Genomic DNA, 22,098 nt, shown 5'->3' on the forward strand with positions numbered 1-22,098 from the left:
TATTCTTTATTTTCTCCCTGGCCCTTTGGATAAGTCATCATTTTCTGATGAAACGTCTCAATGGTTGTGGTGCCCATATGCTTCTCCTTGTGCACCCCCAAACCCTCACCCAAGCCTTGAAATGCTTCTGACCTTATCATACCCTATCATCCCCCCCACTGATCCTAGGCAGCAATTCCAGAGCAGCCTTCTTTCAATAGTACTTTCATTATTTCATTTTCAAATTTTCTACAGCATCATAGTCCCCAATTTACGTTATTTATTATCCTCTCTCAAACACATACCCTCAAGCCAGGAGTAGTAACATGATTAAGACATGGCTTTTACCCTGAAGGAGCTTGGATTTCCTGTAGCAATTACAGTCCTTTCATCCCAGCACATGTTCATGCGTTGTTTTGTGTTGCTCACTCTTATTTCATAGGTAATAGACTTGTTCCATGGCTGGATTGTAAATGTCTTGAAGTTAGAGGCCGTGACTTGTATTTTCTTTATTATATCGTACTTCTACTTAGATTGCTTTTGGCACTAGTACTTGTTCAGGAAAGACATGCTTGTGAATTGATGTAATAAGAAATTAAAAGTTTATTAAAACAATGTTGCTAGTTGCAGATATTAATAAATATATGCCTAACATTTGTAGTGAAAGCCAATTTTTCAATATAATTAGATATACTAATACATTGTTTTCAAAATTAATTACGTGGATCTCAACTTAGCATTTTCTCTAGGAAGGATTTCTCTAATTCCTTAAATTTGAATTAGATAGCCCTTCTTTGATCTGTCTCTCAATAGCAGCTGGGTCTTGACTCTATTCCAGCCCCATCACACTAAAATTGCCTATTTCCTTTATTGCTCTTACTGAGCTATAAGCTATTTGAAGGGAGGACTATGTCTTATTTATTGTTTTACTATTAAAACTTCGTATAAAGGCTGGCACACTGTAGTTCTCCAATAAATAGGAAAATAAATGCTTTATTTGTTTGGTTTTATTTTAAATAAATTTGGATTACACAGAAAATAAAGTACAAAAATAATTATGAAGAGCTGGATTATTTTGTAAAAATAACACATAAAAAGTTTGCTCTGAAGTAGTTGATGAAACATGGCAAAAGTTAGGCTGAAAATGGAGCTCAGTAAATGTCTGTGTTTGTGTGTGTGTCTGTATGTTTATACATAAAATATATATGCACATATATTTTAACAGTGCCTAAAGGTGCCCCAAAGTTTTTTACATAAAAAATTATAATATATATAAAATCCAAATTATAGTTATTTAAAAAATTAATTTTTATATAATTTTTAATTGTGTATTTTCTATGCCACTATATCAAGCATAAGCTAATATCAGAAGAACCATTAGAATATTCAGAAATAGTTTTCAAAATTTACCTGCCTACTCTTAAGGCTATTTGTTGATTTACTTGCATATAGTAGGGTTTCTCTGCAGCCTCAGTTCTAAATAAATGAAACTCACTTTGAATATCACTAATTATAGATAATATAGTAATAGATAATAGATCTATTTGCCCAATACTCTATTTTAGCCCCAATGACCTTGGAAAAGTAACATCGAGAAGTCCTGCTAAACAGAAGCAAAAACAATAATTGTTAAGTTTTTTACCTTGCAATTTATCTCTTTTTTGCTGCATACCTGAATATTTTTCTGTTTTCTCTTTTTCCTTCCTTCTCTCCCTCTCCCATTGACACACACACACACACATAAACACACACACACACACACACACAGTGCCATGAGTTCTAAAAACTTTTGGAACTACCTATCAGCTTACTTCCTAGTCTTGACTTGGGTTTTCCTGGATCATCTCTCTGAACGCTTATCTTGCTGTGTCTTGTGAACATGGATAACATTCAACTTTTATCCATCAATCTCTACTTGAATTGAATTTCTTACTTACTGTTATTTTAAAGGCAGAAACATTATCTTCATCCCAAATTCTTATTTATGAATTATCTATATTGATAAGCAATGCCCCAATAATCACCCATTCCCCCAGACAGAAAATCTGATTGATTATAGACCATTCATTATCGTTCACATTGACACTTGAATTATTTTTCAGAACCTATGAAGTTTTCTTTACATCTGATTAATCTAATGCTGTGTTCTTTTTACCAGGACTCACATACTCTTTCTGCACTCTGGTATGTTCCCTACTTTCATCTCTCCAACTCTCCTCACCTCCACCATGCCTTAGGGTGGCTTCCAGAGTCATCCAGGAGTCCTGGCAGTAGTTTCCTTGGCTGTACCTACCAGGATGAGCTATCATATATGAAATAATATACAGGAAAATACTTCTGAGAATTAATGACATTCTTTCCTTTGGAGTTATTATCCATCATCTCTACTGTATGGATCTTCAGGCTTATTTATTTCTAAAATGTTGGGATATATAAATCTCAATTCCTTTATATCTCATATTGAGATAACTCTACTGAACATTCTCCAGGAAACACGAGAGACATTGGCTTTTGGCCAAATTTATCAAAGTGTCCTATTAGGTCCACCATGTTGTAGGACAATTATTCACTTTATAAAATGAAATCTGCCATTTTGGATGCTCTCATAGAGGCTAACACCCTTTGGGAATCATGCTCCCTCTCTTAATGTTCCTTTTAAGAAAATAGATTGTAAACAGCATGGTTAAACAGAACAAAGCATTTATTTCTTTTGAATATTGGCCAAAATACATTCCTAATCTGAATCTAAAATTTCAGGGTGGAAACTACCCAGTTCACTGACAGATGATGTTATTTATGCCCCATGTATGTAAATCCATAGGGTTTCGGTAGAAGAGACGGAAATCATTTCCTGAGAATCGGTGTGGTTGCTTAGAAAGTGCTATAATATCACAACAGTTTTGTACATGAATCATCAAATATATCAATATGCATTTGTTTCCTGATCTTGTATATTCTATATTATAACTGTTCATGAGACCTAATTATTTTCAGGGTACTTTTTCTTTTCCCCTTAAAGAAACATTCAAGAAAAAGAACCCTGTTTATAACATGTTAAATCTTTATCTTGTTTATTTTTATCAACAGAGTGTAAGACATGTCTATGGATAACCCTGCAGGAGTCAAAAGCCTGTGGCAGGTTTTTACAGAATCATCTGCTACCTCCTGAGCTAGGAGGATTTTGAGGACAGAGCTCAGGAAGTTGCTATGGCTTGGGGGCAAAGCAGGCTTTTGCGGATAAACCTTAAGTCACAGATTCTACCTTTTGGAGCCAGATATCATTTTGTGGATTAATTAATAGTAGTGAGAGCTTTGAGCATGAAAGACATTGTGAGAATACAGTGTTTTCTTGTTTTAAAACAAAGGACAGAGACTTTGGGGGAATAGTTCTATTGATCAAGCTGGGCTTTCCTTAAACTGCTGAAAAACTCTAAAAGCTCTTTAGTCTTTCAAAATTCTACTTGGGTAAGACAAAATTAGGTTTTCTGAAATATCCTTCCAGATCTTCAGGCTGTTAATAATAAGTTATGTAACAATAATAAGTTATATAATTTAATAATGCTAATAGAAACCATCTCTAAGTTTTCATTATTTCATGTGCCCTTCCTTTTCTCAAGTAAGAGCATGTATATTAATTCAAGTATTTGTTGAGGCCATCACTGTGCTAGGCTTGGAATATGTGATAATATGCTAACTGGCCATGTCCCTTTCTAGAGAAGCGTTCAGTCTAGGGATGAACAGAAGTGTTAAATAAAGGAAGGCATAATTCTATAAGTCCAAATTACAAAATGTGCTATGATAAAAAAAAAAAAAACAAGTTTCTGTGAGAACCTACACTGGATTAAGTAGTCATACATGGATTCTTTGAAATGGCCAGTTAACTTGAGATTTTGCAAGATTGATGGAGTTTGCCAAGCAAAGAACTGGAAGAAGAATGTTGAAGCAGAAAGAAACAAGTGCAAGGGTCGCCAGGTCAGAACAAAGTTGTTACATCTGAAAAACTGCAAAAATTCCACAGCAGCCAGAATATTATGAACAAGGGAAAAGAGTCACGGGTTTTGAGGAGAGAGAGGCAGTGCCCAGATTGCAAAGGGCCTTGAAGTGATGGTAAGAAGTTCAGAAGCCATTGAAACACAGAAACAAATGACAATACTTCTCCCATCCAGCTCCACATTTGAAATCCATTTAACTCTAGAGTAGAGAAAAAGAACACACACAACAGCAACAATAAAGGCTATTAATATTGAGCAATCCTTTCTTCCCTACTGCCTAGACTGAAATTAAGTTATAACGCAGAAATTGAATTACACTAATAAGTTGCCCAGACAGTAACCAGGAAGGCCATTCTCATTGAAGTCCAGTGACAGGCAAAGAACGAGGAACATATTTACATCAAAGACACAAATAAATAGAATTCAGGGAAGAAGAGAAAGCAATGGTGGGTGGAAGTTGGGTGGTGCATGAGGGAGGGAGAGGTGAGCTATAGTAAAAGCCTCCAGAAGACTGAAGAAATTTCTTGAGATACAAAAAGGGTGCCTTCCTCAGCCTGTTTCCCAAACAGAACCTGGATTCCATGGTGGTGACCAAATGAACACACTGGTTGCCAGATGAAAGGTTCAGAAAAAAAGTCATATGGGGGTTCTTAAACATCAAATAATAACATTTTCAAAATGACATTTTGAAGAGTTAGGGGTGAATAAATCAGAGACATACAGATAAAATTTCCCTTGAAATACACAGAGGTTTAACATGATGGGGAAAAGCACTTGGCAAAACATAATATGTGCTTTGCCAAACCTAGTATTTGAAAAATGGTTTAAGACATTCAGCATAACCCCAAAGCTGGACATGTTGTCTTATCCTAAGTGAGAGAAAGTAAGGAAGGGAGGCTACCCATGAAAACATTGCTCAACAAACTTATTAAAGAATATAAATAAGTTGAAATGAGTAAACCATGCCTAAATCTGAAATCAAATTTCATGCTGAAATCCAACACGCTTATCAAGGACCTCTTTGAGAATTCTTGGTGACCTCTATCACCACTTATGTATGACCCAGAACCATTCTTTGCTTTTCTTCTACTCTTCTTCACATGCAATCATTGCATCCAACTTTAGATATTTGGTTTACCACTTCTTAAAAATGTGCACACACAGTAAATGATGTATTTACATCAGACAAAAACATCATACTGAATCTATGTCTAAAGGCATAATATTTCATTCTTGAGCTATATTTAAGGCAGTTCTAAAATTAAGACTTTTAAAAATGTTTAAAAACTATTAGTACTTTATATGATGTACAGATAAGCTGGAGTTTTAAGGTATTTTTTCTGTTTTTGATTCTGTTCTTAATGGATTATGTCCACCGTGAGTTCGCCGATAATGAGCAAATCAAATATAGCATGAATAGCAGAGACAGTATGGGAATAAGTGAATATTGAGAAGAAAATGTAAGCAATGAGTTCCAAAGAGAAAGAGTGCAACCTAAAAACAAAGGCTAAATAAATAAATAAATAAAAGCAATAGAAAAAAGAAAGACAGATAAGGTAGATATTTCTATGAACAGTGGAGAAGTAAAAAATGGCGGGCGTGGGTGGGGGGCGGGAATTTAAGAAGGAAAGTGAAGCATCATTTGGGGGTAAAATAATGTAACCAAATGTGTCCTCATTCTGTGCTCTTTAATAGAAATCATTGAAACAGACAAGATTAACAGCAAAGTACTATGATCTATTAAAAGTTCAGAGAAAGTATAGCAGCTGCCTCGTTATTAAATAGGAAAATAATTAAATGCTAAATCTGCTTGATAATTATAGTGGCCCAGGGTTGTAGTTATAGAGAGATGATGCAGAGTTCTTTTAGAGAGAGGTCAGTCAGTCACACAGAAGGTTTCATAGGGTGATGCTACTTTAAAGGGATCATCTCAGTTTAGAGCTGGGGCCTGTCTCAGCATTGTGGATCCAGAAAAATCATATTTATCATCATTATTAGTGTTTACTGAGATGAAGATCCCTTGAGTCTATCTCACAGTACATAATAGGGAATATTCTGATACTATTTAAGTCACCCGCTTTCTACATCAAAGAACCTAGGAAGCTGAACTAGGATTCAGATGGCTGCCACTGAGCACATTATCAGAACAAAGGGGAAGAGAACAATAACTTAAATACATCAGCAGAGAAAATGTTATGAGGCATAAGGACCATGTGGTTCTGGTGTTAAAAGCCAAACCCTTCTCGTCAAAATCTGGTAAAAGTTGCAGATTAAGTTTATTTCCATTTATAAACAGAAAGGGTTAGTTTAACAGAACCCTTTGGTGGAATGGTGTAGATGAAAATCTATTATTTGCAATTGTATCTGAGAACAACATGAAGCCTTCTCATAAAAAAAAATGCAATGTGTGTATGTACAGTTAACACACTAGTCTTTCTGCCATGATTGTTACCATTAATCAAAGGTTGTCTTCTGCTCCCGTCTTGTCTGTCGCCTCCAACGTAGGTTGATAAACAGGTGCTATCTGGGTATCCCACTGCCATTCATTCTTCTCATCTGTATCTCAGCACGGCTGTGTCTGCCGAGCACTTCCTCAATGCTTGCAGACTGGCTGGCATCCAATATGAACAAATTGCTGATCTTTCCAGCCATTTAATGTTAAATAGGGCTTCTAAGGAACATTGGACAAATAGCTCAAGAAGCCAGATTTAGCATCTAAAGATTGGTTGACATTTCTTAAGTATACTTAGTTCAGGGACTGCTACTTCTTTAAAGAACTTCAATTTGGCCTAGAATTTGGCAAGTAGTATCCTGAACTTAGACCTAGAGCTGTAAGTAATTTTATAAATTACTGGAGACAAGACCATCTGAGATCTAGATGACTAGCACGCTCAACTGGAATTTATAGATCATTGTCCCTTCAAACCATGGGATTAACATTGAGTAGGAATAATTATTAGAGAAATTAATAAGGTACCATATATAAACCCATATGCAAAATGCATAGCAATCTTTTGCTTGCCCTAATACTTCTTTCGGAACACTATGAGGCTCCCAGAATAACTGATTCCTGGTGTCTGAAACATGGTGACGTATTTCAAACTAACATGACAAAGAATAGTAAAGTAATTAATCCTACCTCGTGGAAACTTCACTTGCCAGCATGAGACCCTTTACAATGCAGTGCTTTCAGTGCAGAAAGCATAATTGGAATTTTCTACCCAGGCTAAAAGATGGCCTGAGTCTGTGAGATGACTTAAGCAGGGCATGGTATCCCGTCCCCCCAGAAAAGGAGCAGGAATATCTTGAATATGAACTCCCAGGAGTTTAAGCCTCAAGAGGATTAAAATTGTCCTATTAATCTTTCCAGTTCTGTTGTAAGCAGAGAAGCTGGCATTTAGAGGAAAGAAGTGTTATTAATTAAAAATGTGTTGAAAAGAATGAATAAGTGTACATCAAGTATTAAAAAGACAATGAAAGGGCCGGGTGCGGTGGCTCATACCTGTAATCCCAGCACTTTGGGAGGCCGAGGTGGGTGGATCACCTGAGGTCGAGAGTTCAAGACCAGCCTGACCAACATGGAGAAACACTGTCTCTATTAAAAATACAAAATTAGCTGGTCATGGTGGCACATGCCTGTAATCCCAGCTACTTGGGAGGCTGAGACAGGAGAATCACTTTAACCCAGGAAGCGGAGATTGCGGTGAGCCGAGATTGCACCGTTGCACTCCAGCCCACTCAACAAGAGCAAAACTCCATCTCAAAAATAAAATAAAATAAAGAAGATGAAGGAAAATAAACACCTGATCTCAGAAGTGAGAATGTGTGCACAGTGGTAGGACATAGATATACTACATGTAGAAATCTGCATGTAAACATTTAACAAATATGCATGGTGGTAGCAAGTGTAGTAGGTAATAGAACATAGCAGAAGTGTTATTAGCTTCTTCTAATGACCTGGAAGGCAGCCTGACTTTGGAAAATGATATAAGAGAAGATAACTAACTTGCTATTCAGTTCGTCCTCATTTTTCCTGGGACCTCTGTATGATCATTCCTGAAAAGTCTATTGCATTGATTCAAGACCATGGAACTGGCTCAGCCACTGATGACAATGATGTCACATTTATTGAGTCTTAACTTGAGAAATCCAGCCCTTGGCATCAATCTCAAGTATTCTGGGAAAAGTCCTGCAGTGTCTGGGGAAATGTTACTTATGTATTCAAAGAAAGAGAATTCTATGATGTACACCTTAAACCTGTTTATGTTGATTTCTCCCTATAAGAGTATTAGCTTTTTCCTTTCACATTTCCTATCTCTTTTAGAGAAATTTTCATCAATAATTTATCTTTGTGGGTAGCAAATGTCTACCGAGGGATCTTTTGTGAATTTTTGGAAAAAACAATTGGGGCTATAATTTTAGCAGAGAACGCATGCATCAATTTTTATGATGGGTTGATAGGTTTTTGTAGTTTTTTTGGTAGATAAATCCAGGTTTTGGGTAACTGTTAATCAGAAGAAAACTTAAATAAAACAATAAATTTTTTCTACGGTTACACAACAAAATTTCTCAGTATACATTCCTAGAGAAAGGAACCTCCTTTGTGGTGGTAATTGCTATTGAAAACATCTTTCTTCCAAACATTTGTGGATACCAGTGATACACAGAGTTAAACACTAAATTTATTATATGGGTTTTACGAGGTAGAAAAATAAAATTCCTGGCACCAAGAAAAAGGGACAGTATACATAGAATAAAATGTGGAAAAAGCAAATGAATAGATGTATCCAAATACAAAACAAAAAGGCACCAGTGAATACCATGGTTCTCAAAATTATCCAAGAAAGCTTCCTTAGATGCTTTAGACTTGTGGACAACATGGTGAAGTAAAAGAAACTTTCTGGATATGGAGATAAGTAAAAAACACTTTGCTATCATTTTCGTAAGTCATCATTATTATTATCTCTATCATTATTTATTTAGTCAAAAATGTATTCATCAAATGCATTTTAAAACTAAGTCCCGTGATATGTATTAGGAATAAAACAAGGCAGAAAAACTCTCACCTATATCAGAGCAGACATTTAACCAGTGAGATTTTAGTTATTTGGAACAACTCCTTTACCTCTAAATATCTCTTCCTTTCACTTGTAGTATTGAAGATAAATTTCTTGGCTTGCCCAGTTTACTATAAATATTTAAATAAACACTTAAATAGCCATTAATTTACTTATTACTTATTTGTTCAAACAATTTTATTATTTTGACTATTGGCACTACCAAAATATTCCAGAACCTAGGAATCCAGGTGTGAAAGGTACAGTTTTTTGCCTTTGATGGACTCATAGCACATTATTTGCCTGCAGGCACAGATAAATAAAAGGACATTTACAACATGATCTGATGTGTGCTGTCACAGTGACAATGGCAAACTGAAAATGGAGATTCAGGATGGTGCACCTAAAAGAGATGGCAGAGAAATCATGGAAAGACCCTCTAATAAAAAGACATACACATTAAAATTTGGTTTTCTTCTTGTTTATTTTTTGAGATGGGGTTCTTGCTATGCTGCCCAGGCTGGTGTCAAACTCCTAGGACCAGCAGCTTCTCCCACCCCAACCTCCCACACAGCTGTGATTATAGGCACTTGCCACCGCACTGGGTTTTACTAATTTAATTTTGAAGTAGATTAAATATACTTAAGACTTTTGTGATATGAAGACATGGTCATGGTCGACTATTTCAGCTGGGGGATAACATGGGGTGGTACTGAGGGAGTGTGGTCCTCTGATACTAGGCAGCTCAGGGAGAAGGGTGTGGGCAATTCACTAAGAGTGAAAGATGAAGGCTAACGACTTGGGATGGGGCATGTGAGGCAGACACAGGAGGGTAGAAGTAGGATGCTAAGGAATTAAAACACCTAGTATAGACTTTGCAGGGAGTCAACCCATCACAATTTGCATTGTGCATTTATTTTGCCAAAACCTCCACAAACACTTCTGCGGAGTTATAATGACTTGTTGAATTTCCTTTAAGAAACTTGCAGCTCTATTAGAAATGAAAGCCAATACAGTATATGCAAATAGGAAAAGGAAGCAATCCTACATCATGGAAGGAAGATAATGAGATACTGCTACTACAGGGTATCTTGGCAATTGACCAAAATATATGAAATGTTGCTATTTTAAATGCCCTTCCATGATTCAACTAGCTCAGTTACCTGGTCCCATTGAAGTCTTCCTTTATCCCGGCTTCAGAAGGTACATGGGGAGGCTTGAAAAGAACTTTTCTAAGGACACTTGGTAAAATAAAGGAAGGCATTCAATTTGTCTTTCTTTTACCATTTGCAATCAATTTTTTAAACAAGTGACTTCAACGCCCAGAAAGAAAAGTCAATAAAGGTGTATCACTATCTAACAAATCATTCACATTCCTCTTCATAGTCTGTCTTTCAGATATTTAACAGCTTGTAATGACTATGATTTTGCAGGCACTTCCCATAAGCTATATATGCATTATTAGTAAAGTTCTATGACTGAAAACTTCCATCACTGCAATGACTCTTGAAAAGCATAGGTTTATTCAAATCAACAATGCATAGTAGTTTGTCACGGCTTTAACATATGCATTCTTCTTGCAGATGGTTGAAAAAGAAGGTTATCTGCAAAAAGCTAAAATTGCAGATGGAGGAAAGAAACTAAGGTAATAAAATTCTTTAATTCACTTTTATATAACTATGCTGGTTCTTCATATGCTCAACTTGTGCCACTGTTATTGTTTGGGATGCAAGTCCCTATGGTACCAGACTAGAACAGTCTCCTCTGCTACTGCTATGATCAACATTATTTTTAATGGAACTACAGTTTTTAAAGAAAGGCACTACATTCTATATTGTTGAACAGAACACATAAATGAGGTGCTTTTTGTCCTCCTTGGACTTGAACTCATAAAACACTGAAAATAAATAAGACAATGGATTGTGATTTCTGTGATTGAAAGATTAGAGAATGAATGCATTCATTTGCAATATAGAAAAGTCTCTGTACAATACCTTGTGAGAATAATTTCTTGAAGGATGGAAGATTTGAACCACTTTTGTAGCTCAAAATAGAAATTGATAAAATAAAAGTAACATCATATTCAGAGGTGAGAGAAATTTGAAAAGGGAATAAGAACTCTTCAGAGAACAATAACAACAAAAATCTTGAAGAAAAAATGTAAGGTTGATAGGACGGTAAAGAAAGATGATAATTGTGTGGTATATACCGTATGTTTAGAAATAATCACCTCCATTTTAGAATTTTTGCTATTTCTCATATTGGTTCTGTTACATATTTAGCTTTGTGCTGGGTGATATGCAAGTTACCGAATTTGTAGAAAATGCTCAAGTTGAGAGACAAGGCATTTACTCTTAAATGTATTACTAACAATTAAAATTATATAGGATAAATGTACTAATTAGCTACACAATGGGACACCTGTTAGTTGTATAATACAATTCATTACTAGAATGACACTCTGGGTCAACACCAGAGAATAAAGTCTGCTTTTGTTTGATGGTTATAATGAATTAATATATTTATTTAAACAAAGTAAAATTTGGGGGGGGGGTGGTGAAGAAGTCATCCATAGTTTCACTACTTAAAATAGCTATTTCAGTTGTAAATAACAAGCTCTATTTTCTCTCCATATTGCGTCTTATTCTGGGATAGTGAACAAGGCCTTAAATCTTTGCCTGGACTATTTTTCTGGAGTGGCCCTGCAGCCACCTTCCCTTGAAGAGTTCAGGAGAGAGATGCACAGGAGACAAGATCAAATGCAAGGTTGCTTTAAGAGACTTGGCTAGTCCCTTCCCCAGTGGCGAATCGGGCTTAGAGAATTGGGTTCTGAAGGAAAAACAGGAGGAAGTCTTTGAGTAGCCCAGCCCAAGTGCTCTCCTTTCCCCTAAACCTTATCATGACCTTATCAACTCAGGAAGGAGTGTGGAGGTTACAATGATGCCTCTCCCCAAGATGAGTAAGTCATGACCCTTTCTTCCCTCAGCAGCCATGTGGAATAAAGAGTTTCTTCAAAATTATCTAAGTTAGCCAGTTCAGCCCTCCACTAGAGCTGGGTAGGAGAATAGAGGTGACAGCATTGGTCAGTTCCACCCTCCAGCCTCATGCAAGGAAGTAGGGGAGATCCTAAATGAAATAATTTCAAGAAAGCAGAAGGAGGTTCTACTGTGTGGTTTTGTAAAGTATCCTTGTCCATAACCCCTCTGTAAACCAACCTTATAACATACAGAAGGCAGTGTCAAGAGAAAGCAGAGAAGAACAGGTCCCTTCCCCCAGCCAACTCACATGAACACGTTTTTAGGTAGTTTTATTCAATCTGTATACTATTGTGTTTTTGTTTTATTTGCTGTTACTTTCCTGTTTGCATACAATTTCCGTGTTACAGTTAAATTAATGTAAACATTTGTTTGTACTCTGTTTTATTATTTCATCTTGCATATCATTATGCATTCTTTCAGCCTTTTCCACTTAAAGTTATATGTTTTAGTTTTCCTTTTTTTTTTTTTTTTTTTTTGGTTGCTGCTGTTGTTGTTACCCCAGGTGCACAGAATTGAGTTGATTATATCCTTCGGTTTGTGGCCTTGTGCTATTATCATTCTGGGCAAGAGCCCTAGCTGGTTTTATTTTATTATCAGTCTCCAATCCTTGCTTCAATCCCTTGTAGACATTCATTTTAATGTATTTAATGTGTGTTTATCAAACTCATTCTCCATATATATCTATATTTAGCTGTATATGTGGCATTCAAAAAATAGTGTATAGTCGTGTATGTGTGAATGTGTTCTATATAGCATAAACATTTTTGTATCATAAACCTTATTATGTTTCTTACTACTTTCATTCAATGTTAGCTCTTGGGCAGCTTTCTATGGTGCTATAGAGACATGCATCTCTTAATGATGGGCATATGTCCTGAGAGATGCATCCTTAGGTGATTTAATCATCATGTGAGCATCACAGAGTATACTTACACAAGCCTAGATGGTATATGATATAGCCTATTGCTCCTAGGCTACAAACATTTACAGCATGTTGCTGTGCTGAATACTGTAGGTGATTGTAACATAATGGTATTTGTGTATCTAAACATACCTGAACATGGAAACGATAATGCATTGCGCTATGACGTTATGAAGAATACCATGTCACTAGGCAATAGGAATTTTTCAGCTTCATTACAATCTCATAGGACTACTATCTATATGTCGTCCATTGTGGATTAAAACGTTTTTATGCAGTGCATGAATGTCTTTAAATCTAGTTCATTTCTTCCAATTGCTGGCCACTTTGCCATCGTTTATGTATAGTCATGTGCCACATGGTGGCATTTTGATCAGTGATGGACAGCATATACAGCTGTGGTCCCATAAGATTATAGAACTGATGCCTACTGTACCTTTTCTATGGTTAGATGTGTTTAGATATACAAATACTTACCACTGTGTTACAATTGCCTACAGTATTCAGTACAGTAACATGCTGTACAGGTTTGTAGCCTAGGAGCAATAGGCTATGCCATATAGCCTAGTGTGTGGTAGGCTTTACCATGTGGATTTGTATAAGTACACTCTGTGATGTTTGCACAGTGACAGAATCACCTAACGACACACTTCTCAGAATATATCCTCATCATTAAGTGAAGCATGACTGTATATGAATTGTTACTTATCCAGTCTCCCAGCTGTGGACATCTAAGTTGCCTCTAACTCCTTTCATTCCAAACCACATTTCAATAAATCACACATATATGTTTCCTTTGAACCTGTTAGGAATTCTCTCAGGGGAATATTTTCAGGAGTACAGGATTGCTCAGTGGTAAGTCACACACATTTGTAAATCTACTGACTACTATTGTCACACTTTCTCCTGAATGAGTGCACCAATGCACACCAGTTCAATGTGCAATACAGAAGGGATTCTACTTTCCACAGTTTTATCAGCACGTAGCATCATCCAATCTAATTATCCATAGAACATTACCTCAATATTGCTTTTATTTGTGTTTCACTGATAAGTATTGAAGCTGAGGATCACTTTATCTGTTTAGAGACATTCAGATTCTGCATTCTGAGTCTATTCATAAACTTTGACTATTTTCTATTGAGTTCCCTGCTTTTTTATTCAATAATTTGAGGAAACTCACAATATATTTGAGATAATAATGCTTTGTCAATTTTACATGTTGTACATATCCCCTCCAAGTTTATGGGGCTTGTTTTGTTTTTATTGTAAATACTTTACAAATTGAACATTGTATATGTAATCACCATGTTTAAGAACATGATAATCCCATTATGTTGATAGGCTATAATATGCCAAATCATCCCTACCTCTTTTTTTACTTGATTTTTAAGTTGAGTCTGGTTTTATATTTATATTAAATTATTTGTATTAGAAGTTATCATTGCAATATTTCTCCTGTTGCTTGTCAATTTTTCTTTTATATTTTTGTCTGTTTTTTGAGACAGGATCTCACTCTGTCACCCAGGCTGGAGTGCAGTGATGCCAGCCTCCTCCACCCCCATCCATCCACCCACCTTATGCGGGGATAAATGAGTAGCTGGGACCACAGGTACACACCACCAGGCCCAGCTATTATTTTGTATTTTTAGTAGAGACCTGGGTCTCTCCATGTTGCTCAGAATGGTCTGGAACCCCTGGGCTCAAGAGATCCACCCACCTTGGCCTCACAACGTATTGGGATTACAGGCGTGAGCCATAGCACCTGGCCTTCTTTTATATTTTCTAAAGACAAATGCTAAGCCTGCATTACTTGATCAAATCACACGACCATTTTAAATGAATCTTAGTATGCATTGCCATATTGCTTACCCAAGGAGTGTATATGCTTTTATCACTAGCAACAAAAATGGTCAGTTTAGTCATAACCTTGAAAAATTATGTAGTTTTTTTCCCATTGATAGTTTAGTAACTAATAAATAATATAACATACTATAATTTATGCTTCTTACATAAAATTTGATAGCCTTCATTTCATTTATCAAGTACCTTTATATCTTTTATAAATTTTAATGAATTAATAAGCAATATTAATAGATGCTTACTCTGTCAAGCACTTGGCTGAATTCTTTATCAGTAATACTTAAATGATACTACAATATAGACTCTATTATTGCTTCCTATTGTATAAATGGAGAAACTCAGTCAACAGTATTAACCTCTTATTTCTCCCAAATCTTATTTTATATATAGTTAGTATCACAGAATTTAGCCCTGACCTCTGCTTGAAACACGTTTGCTTTATCTCTCTTGCTTTAAGCTATTTGAGACTAATGAGCAAAAATGGTCCTCTTATTTCATGCCATCAACAGTACCAGGTACTTAATTGTCACTTAATAAGTATTATCTTATTAATTTCTATCAAGTTTTCTACTTATAAATCCATAATAGATCATCATACCTTGTATTGTCTTCTTATTTTCCTTCTTTCTCTTCTTTTTTATGTGTCTTTGTTTGTCTCTTTAATGTATTTTCTCTTTCTCTCAAAGAAAATTTAACTTATCTCTGAATATAAGCAGGAAATGGTAAAAGGAAAGATAAATTATTGGCTATATTTGACATTCATAAGAGGCCATACCTTTAGCCTTATTTTGAAATGAGGTTATACACATTTCCCCAACAATACACTGACAGGCTTGAAAACAGAATACATGCAGCATTCACTTTAATTTTTAATTGTGAACACTGAAACTATGCCTCAGCTTTTCTGATGAACCATAGGAATTTCATCATTTGGGGAATTCTGTCCCCAAACCTGTAAGTAACCCTGGCTTCTCTGAAACTCTATGACACCTTAGTAAAAAGTTATTTTCAATGCTTACATTTACAAAAGACACCTGACAGTATGTTTATGAAGTTTCAACACCACAAACTTTCTTCTCCCTCGGCATCTAGGTCTTCCCGTCATCAGCTCCTGTGTGGCTCTGCGCATCTTACCACAATATAGAGTCACATTCGTCTCTCCTTAGATGGACATAGAAAGATATACTTGGGGGTGAAAATATGGCCAGAAGATGGCTATGAAAAGAAATGCAGAAAAAAGATTGTGCAGTGGTTACGTCTACTAGTGCCTGCTTTCATCCTAGGGCCCACAGCTACTAGGCCTTCGGTTGGGTTTTTGTTTGTTTGTTTTAACAATTGTTATTCAGAATGGACTTTCTTTGGAATGTGAGACTAAGGTGTGCGCCTAACGTCATCATATTTTTTCTTTAGTAGTTTCTGCTCAGTACCGCAATAAATTCTTCCAGGCTGAATCTTTCTTCATTTTCTTGCAATACTGACAGAGATGGGTATTTTTACACCTCAGTGTCTTTTTGACCCACCTTTTAGCAGTCATAAATTACAAGATGCTTACAATATGAGACAGAAGAAGCAAGTTCCTAGACCAACCAGTTTGAGAATGAGTCTGTACATTTAACAGTGTCTGAGTAATTTTGTGGTAAATCAATCAGGGACATTAGAATAAATTACTTTCACTCCCATCACTGGTGTGGAATCAAGTCAAATCCAGCATGACCAAGTTAGGTAACAAAGGCAGATGGACCAAATAAGAGAAGCTGAAATTTGTCAAGGAACCTCACATATATTTTCTTCTGACTTTTTGGTTTGCCACTCTGTCATTACCTAAAGAAGGCAAAAGAAAGGTAAGCGTAGGATATAAAGCTTTTGGTCTTTAGAGCAAATGAATGTGTTAAACCCGGAGTTTAAGCTAACAGATTCTTATAACGGTAATGAATATTTTAAGAGCCATTTTTCATCAAGCATTTTCCATCAAGCATTTTCCAGATAAGCTGTTACAATCAAAGTTGCTGTTATTATGTGCTGCCATCCGGTGTCCATTTTGTAGAATGCCAAGCTGATGGCTTTGTTGAGTTTTTGTTTTTGTTTTTGTTTTGGGGGTGTTTTGTTGTTGTTGTTGTTTGGGCTTTGATTTTGTTTTTGTACTTCTATTTGTCTGCTAGTTTTTTTGGATTTTTCCAACTTCACAATTCAGGATTTGCTTTAGGGAAGTTTTATGAAGTGTTTCACTTGGATAAAATGTCCCACCAATTGCATAAATGGTACATAAATGCCCTCATAGAAATTTAGTTCTCCCTACTTCCTAATTGTAGTTAGCACCCCTTTTCCCCTTAGATGTAATTTGTTTTGTATGTCAAAAGATAAGATAAATACCTGCATTTCTTTTTTTGTTTTGTTTTGTTTTGTTTTGACACTGAGTCTTGCTCTGTCACCCAGGCTGGAGTGCAGTGGCTTGAACTTGGCTCACTGCAGCCTCTGCCTCTCTAGTTCAATTGATTCTCCTGCCTCAGCCTCCCAAGTAGCTGGGATTACAGACACCCACCACCATGCCCATCTAATTTTCTGTTTTTAGTATACTGGGTTTCGCCATGTTGACCAAGTTGGTCTCAAACTCCTGACCTCAAGTGATCAACCTGCCTCAGTCTCCCAAAGTGCTGGGATTATAGATGTGAGCCACCGCACCTGGCCCAACACTTGGCATTTCTTGCCCTAGGATTTGTCTCCTGCATGGAATCACTAGGATCAAACCCTTACCTGATTGTTACCTGTAAATTCCTGTGGAAACTGATGGCTGTCTCCCTTATTCTTGGCACTTTGGACTGTCTTACTAAAGTTAGATATTTCCTGAACTGTGTGTCTTAGTTACCCCTTTAGTCTATCCAACACCTTAATTTTTGTCTCTCTGTGGAAAAAATAGAAAACTATTCTCTCAAAGTTATGATGAAATGTGGAGGCACTGATTGGTCAATGGGTGAATTTGCCTGCTGACCATCATGATAGGGGTGGAAGACAGGGATAAAGGGCTTGCAGTTCAGCATTGCAGGATGGCCCAGGTCAGGCTAAGACATGGCTTTGCTCCAAAGAGAAAGAGATTCTAGTACTTCTCTGACAACTGTTCCTTATCTCCCCCTCTTAGCTCCTCTCATGAGGCTCTCAACTGGCATGCTCAGAGTGACTACAGAGAGAGCTGCATGTCACCTGCTGAGAGATCATGGAGACACTGGAGTGAGCAGGGGCCTGAATCCCATCTTTATGGCTTGTTTTCCCTTGGTTAGGATGCAACCTTACTGGGCTTCAGTTTTCTCTTCTGTAATATGGGAGTATCCTAGGCTCATTCAGAAGACTTGGTTTCCATGTTTATTGCCCATCTTCTTGTAGTTAGAAGTAAAGTTTTTGAGGAATGTCTTATTTTCCATCTCTATTCAGCCCTTAGAATTGTGTTTGGCACGTGGTAAATGTTTAATGGAGACATGTGACCAGCTTAGTAATTAAATCACATAGTGCATATAAAATGCCAGGTGGCATACCTGGAACAGAGCAGAAGCCAGTGCAAGCTCAGGGTGGGAAGCCCTCTGCAGAAAGCTCAGGTATTGGACACTAGAAGCATAAATTAGGAAAAAATATCCTATATCAGAAGTGTTCGATAGTTAAGAAAAAATAATGCTAAGAATACCTTGTTAAAGTACTAGGAAACTAAGGAACAGAGAAAGGAAAAGAAATTTTTTAGTCCTCGTTAATGAAGAACAGCAAACATAGAGCAGAAAAAATCTCGATTTTTTCTGAAATTTGAAAGGCCATATACTCTTTTACTCAAAAAATCTTTAATAATATCTACTAAATGTCAAACAGTATGCCCAGTACTGGAAATGCTTTTAAGAGGAGAGAGGTGGTTTCTACTTCTTTGTGGGAGCTTGGGGCATAGACGGACTTCCTAGTGCAAAAACTGTGTTTATCCTAGAAAATAGTCTATTTGCAAAGTTTCCTCAGAAACTGCTGGACACACCTATCCTGGCTAAGGCTTTTAAGCTTGTATGAGTTGCCCACTTCCTGAAATGTCACCTAATATATTGAATAAGGGTCATATATAGTGATTTGGTTGCGTATAGAAAATATCAAATCCTTAAGTCAAGGTAAAACCTTGCCAAGTGATCCTTTGCACACTCCAGAGCTGACAATGCCTTACGAGAGAGTCACCATGTTAAAGTAATTGGGTGAAAAAGATATTCCCCTGATATGCTAAGAACTATGGGCAACACAATGGGTCAGACATGGCAGCCATAAAAAAAGGATGAGTTCATGTCCTTTGCAGGGACATGGATGAAGCTGGAAACCATCATTCTCAGCAAACTAACCCAAGGACAGAAAACCAAACACTGCATGTTCTCACTCATAAGTGGGAGTTGAACAGTATATAAAAAAGAAATTATTCTTTGGCCATTGTTGTAAAGTCATAATATAGTTAGGGCTGGCTTCACCGGTGTGCGTCCAGGGCCCCATGCTCAGAAGGACTCTGCCCTTGATTTAATGCTAGATTGTTACTGTCTTAAAATACTTCATAATTTTTGGACACTGAATGGTGCATTTTTATTCCGCACTGGGCTTTGCAAATTCTGTACCCAATTCTGTTTTTCACTGGCAGATAGGTGTAAACTCATGTCTTTCAGTTATTCAAAAAAATATGTATTGAGGCCCTAAAAAGTAAATTAAAAAATTTGTATTAAAAAAAACAGCGGCCGGGCGCGGTGGCTCACTCCTGTAATCCCAGCACTTTGGGAGGCCGAGGCAGGCGGATCACGAAGTCAGGAGATCAAGACCATCCTGGCTAACACGGTGGACCCCCATCTCTATTAAAAGTACAAAAAAATTAGCCGGGCGTGTTGGCGGGTGCCTGTAGTCCCAGCTACTGGGGAGGCTGAGGCAGGAGAATGGCGTGAACCCAGGAGGCGGAGATTTCAGTGAGCGGAGATTGCGCCACTGCACTCCAGTCCAGCCTGGGCGACAGAGCGAGCCTCCGTCTCAAAAAACAAAACAAAACAAAACAAAACAAAACAAAAAACAGACAGCATAAAGTAACGAACAGATTATAGGTTTTGGAGCTAGAGAAACTGGGTTTAACTTTAAATCTAAGTGTAAGGCCTTAAGTTACCCTTTGAGCCTCATTTTTCATATTAGTAAATAGAGATGTTAGTACTTTCATCATTTTTGTGTATGAAGCTAAGCATAAACTAGATGATCAGATTTATGCTAGGTATTCTAAATAATTTATGCTAATTATTATTTTAAAAGAATCATGGGAAAAAATCGAGATGAAAGAGGACATCTAAAAGGTTGTCAGCAGCATTATTATTCTTCGTTTTGAAATGAAATTCTTTTCAAGCAATAACACTGAGCCCATGGAAAAGCTTTCACTTTTATTCAGAGAAGATAGACAGTGTTTATAGTTTATAAATTCAAAATAAAGTAGCACTGTACATAAGGTGTCAGAGCAAGTCATGTTGCTAAGGTTTCAAGACCTGCAGTTCTTACCCTCTTCAGTTTTTTCATCCAATTCACCTAACAGGGACACAGTTCACAGCAGTTCAAAGTCCTTATAAAGAACAATGAGATAATTGCGTTTCAAGCAACTTCAGCTCTAACCAGTTCCATTTCCAAGTTTAAGGATGGGGAGAGTTTTTGCCAGCAAGTTCTATAAATGATCAACATCTGAAACAGATCCAAATCAGAGCCATTTATCCAGGACTTACTATAGATAGGATGCAAATAAGGTATAGTATCTCCTTGTGAGAATATGAAATGTATAGTGGGAAATATAATAGGTAGGTTAAATATGGATTCTTCGTGTGTGAGGGTGTTCTGTACTCCCTGACCACATATGGTCAAAATAAGGGTGGTGTTAAAAGATGCCCAGACTAGACTTCTAATAATGTTTCTCTTTTTCCTGTTTGGAGTAATCTACTATTATGACCTGAATGAAGAGAAGGCTATTGCTGCTTCAATTCACTCTGCTGCTGCTGGTACCTAAAAGGCAAAATGGGCACTAGGGCAGAAGGAAACGTCTGTGTGGTTTTCTTTCTGGGTTTTGTTTTTTCATCTTTTCATCATTTAATTGAAAAATTGATACTCTTCATTTAAAGACAAGTGGGTCCAAGAACACAGTGTTTGTATTTGGATGTTGAAAAATACACATTGTGCTTCTTGTGTGTCTGCTTATTCTGTTCTTTTTTAACACAATGGTGTATCATTAAGAAAGCTCCAGGCATATAAGAGCAACCTAATTCTTTTTGTAAATATTAACCTTACTGAATCAAAGCTGTCCTTTCAATCAAGCTCTTAGTTTCTAAAAGACAAGTGGAAATAAATTACGCAAAGATCTTCAATAGTCATTTAAAAAGTATTTTGGTGTGGTTTTCTATTGACCTGAATAAAGTCTTTCCATAAACTTAAAAAAAAAATCACTTTTGTAAAATGAATTCAACTGTTTTGAAGTGAATGTTAAGCTGAAGCAAACTGCAGCAATATGCTCTAATGGGTAGAAACTTATGTATATTAATCTCCTTAATATCTTTACTATCTACAAAAGAGTGCCTTCATGACATGAACATATATATATTCTAACTATAGAAGCAATATGTGTTCAATGCAGACAACTTGGTAAACACCAAGAAATACAAAAGAGACTCAAAAGCCGCGATTTTACCACTTGATTTAACTACTGTCATATCAAGACTTTTTTTCCAGGCCAAAGTTCAGTCATTGACTCAATACATATGTATTTTGTGTCTATTCTGTCCAAGGCACCATGCTAAGCATTGTGGATACCTTTGTAAAGATGAACTGATTTCTACCATCTCGAGGCTCATTTCTTAATGGAGGATAGAGGTGAAATGTATGAAAAATATTTTTAAATTTATCTTAAGTGTTATGAGAGGAAGTCATGGAAGGCACATATGACAAAGCAATGTTTTGACTTCTAATTAATGGAATTAATAATCAGAAGGAGTGTATGGGTGAAGAAAGTCCTAGGTAAATAGCACAGCACGGTTATAAACTACGTGTATTATGGTCTGCATTAAAACCTTCCCACATCAGTATTCTTCTACAGCATAGGGTTCATTATTCCATTATATGGACCTATTATATGCAATTTATTTAACCAATCTTTTTTATATTTTATGTATGGAATTAACAAGTAATGATGCAATTAATTTCTATGCACACAGACTCGGCAACTTGTGAGACTATTTCTCTAG

General features: G+C 36.5%; 1 protein-coding gene across 6 annotated transcripts in view; it reads left to right on the plus strand.

Moving 5' to 3' along the window:
* The window catches only part of ARHGAP15 (Rho GTPase activating protein 15), a 638,999-nt gene that overhangs the window by 76,368 nt on the left and 540,533 nt on the right, over nt 1-22,098 (plus strand). For 5 of the 6 annotated variants that reach the window (XM_001157299.6, XM_063790436.1, XM_016949756.3 and 2 more), the window contains exon 4: nt 10,612-10,673. In XM_001157299.6, coding sequence (XP_001157299.1) covers nt 10,612-10,673 — 62 coding nt within the window. Of the gene's footprint in view, nt 1-10,611; nt 10,674-21,642; nt 21,735-22,098 lie in introns of all 6 variants that reach the window. The other variant, XM_063790437.1, reaches the window with a different exon arrangement.

The sequence above is a fragment of the Pan troglodytes genome, chromosome 13 (genome assembly GCF_028858775.2).
Source record: "Pan troglodytes isolate AG18354 chromosome 13, NHGRI_mPanTro3-v2.0_pri, whole genome shotgun sequence".
Taxonomy (NCBI): Eukaryota; Metazoa; Chordata; class Mammalia; order Primates; family Hominidae; genus Pan; species Pan troglodytes.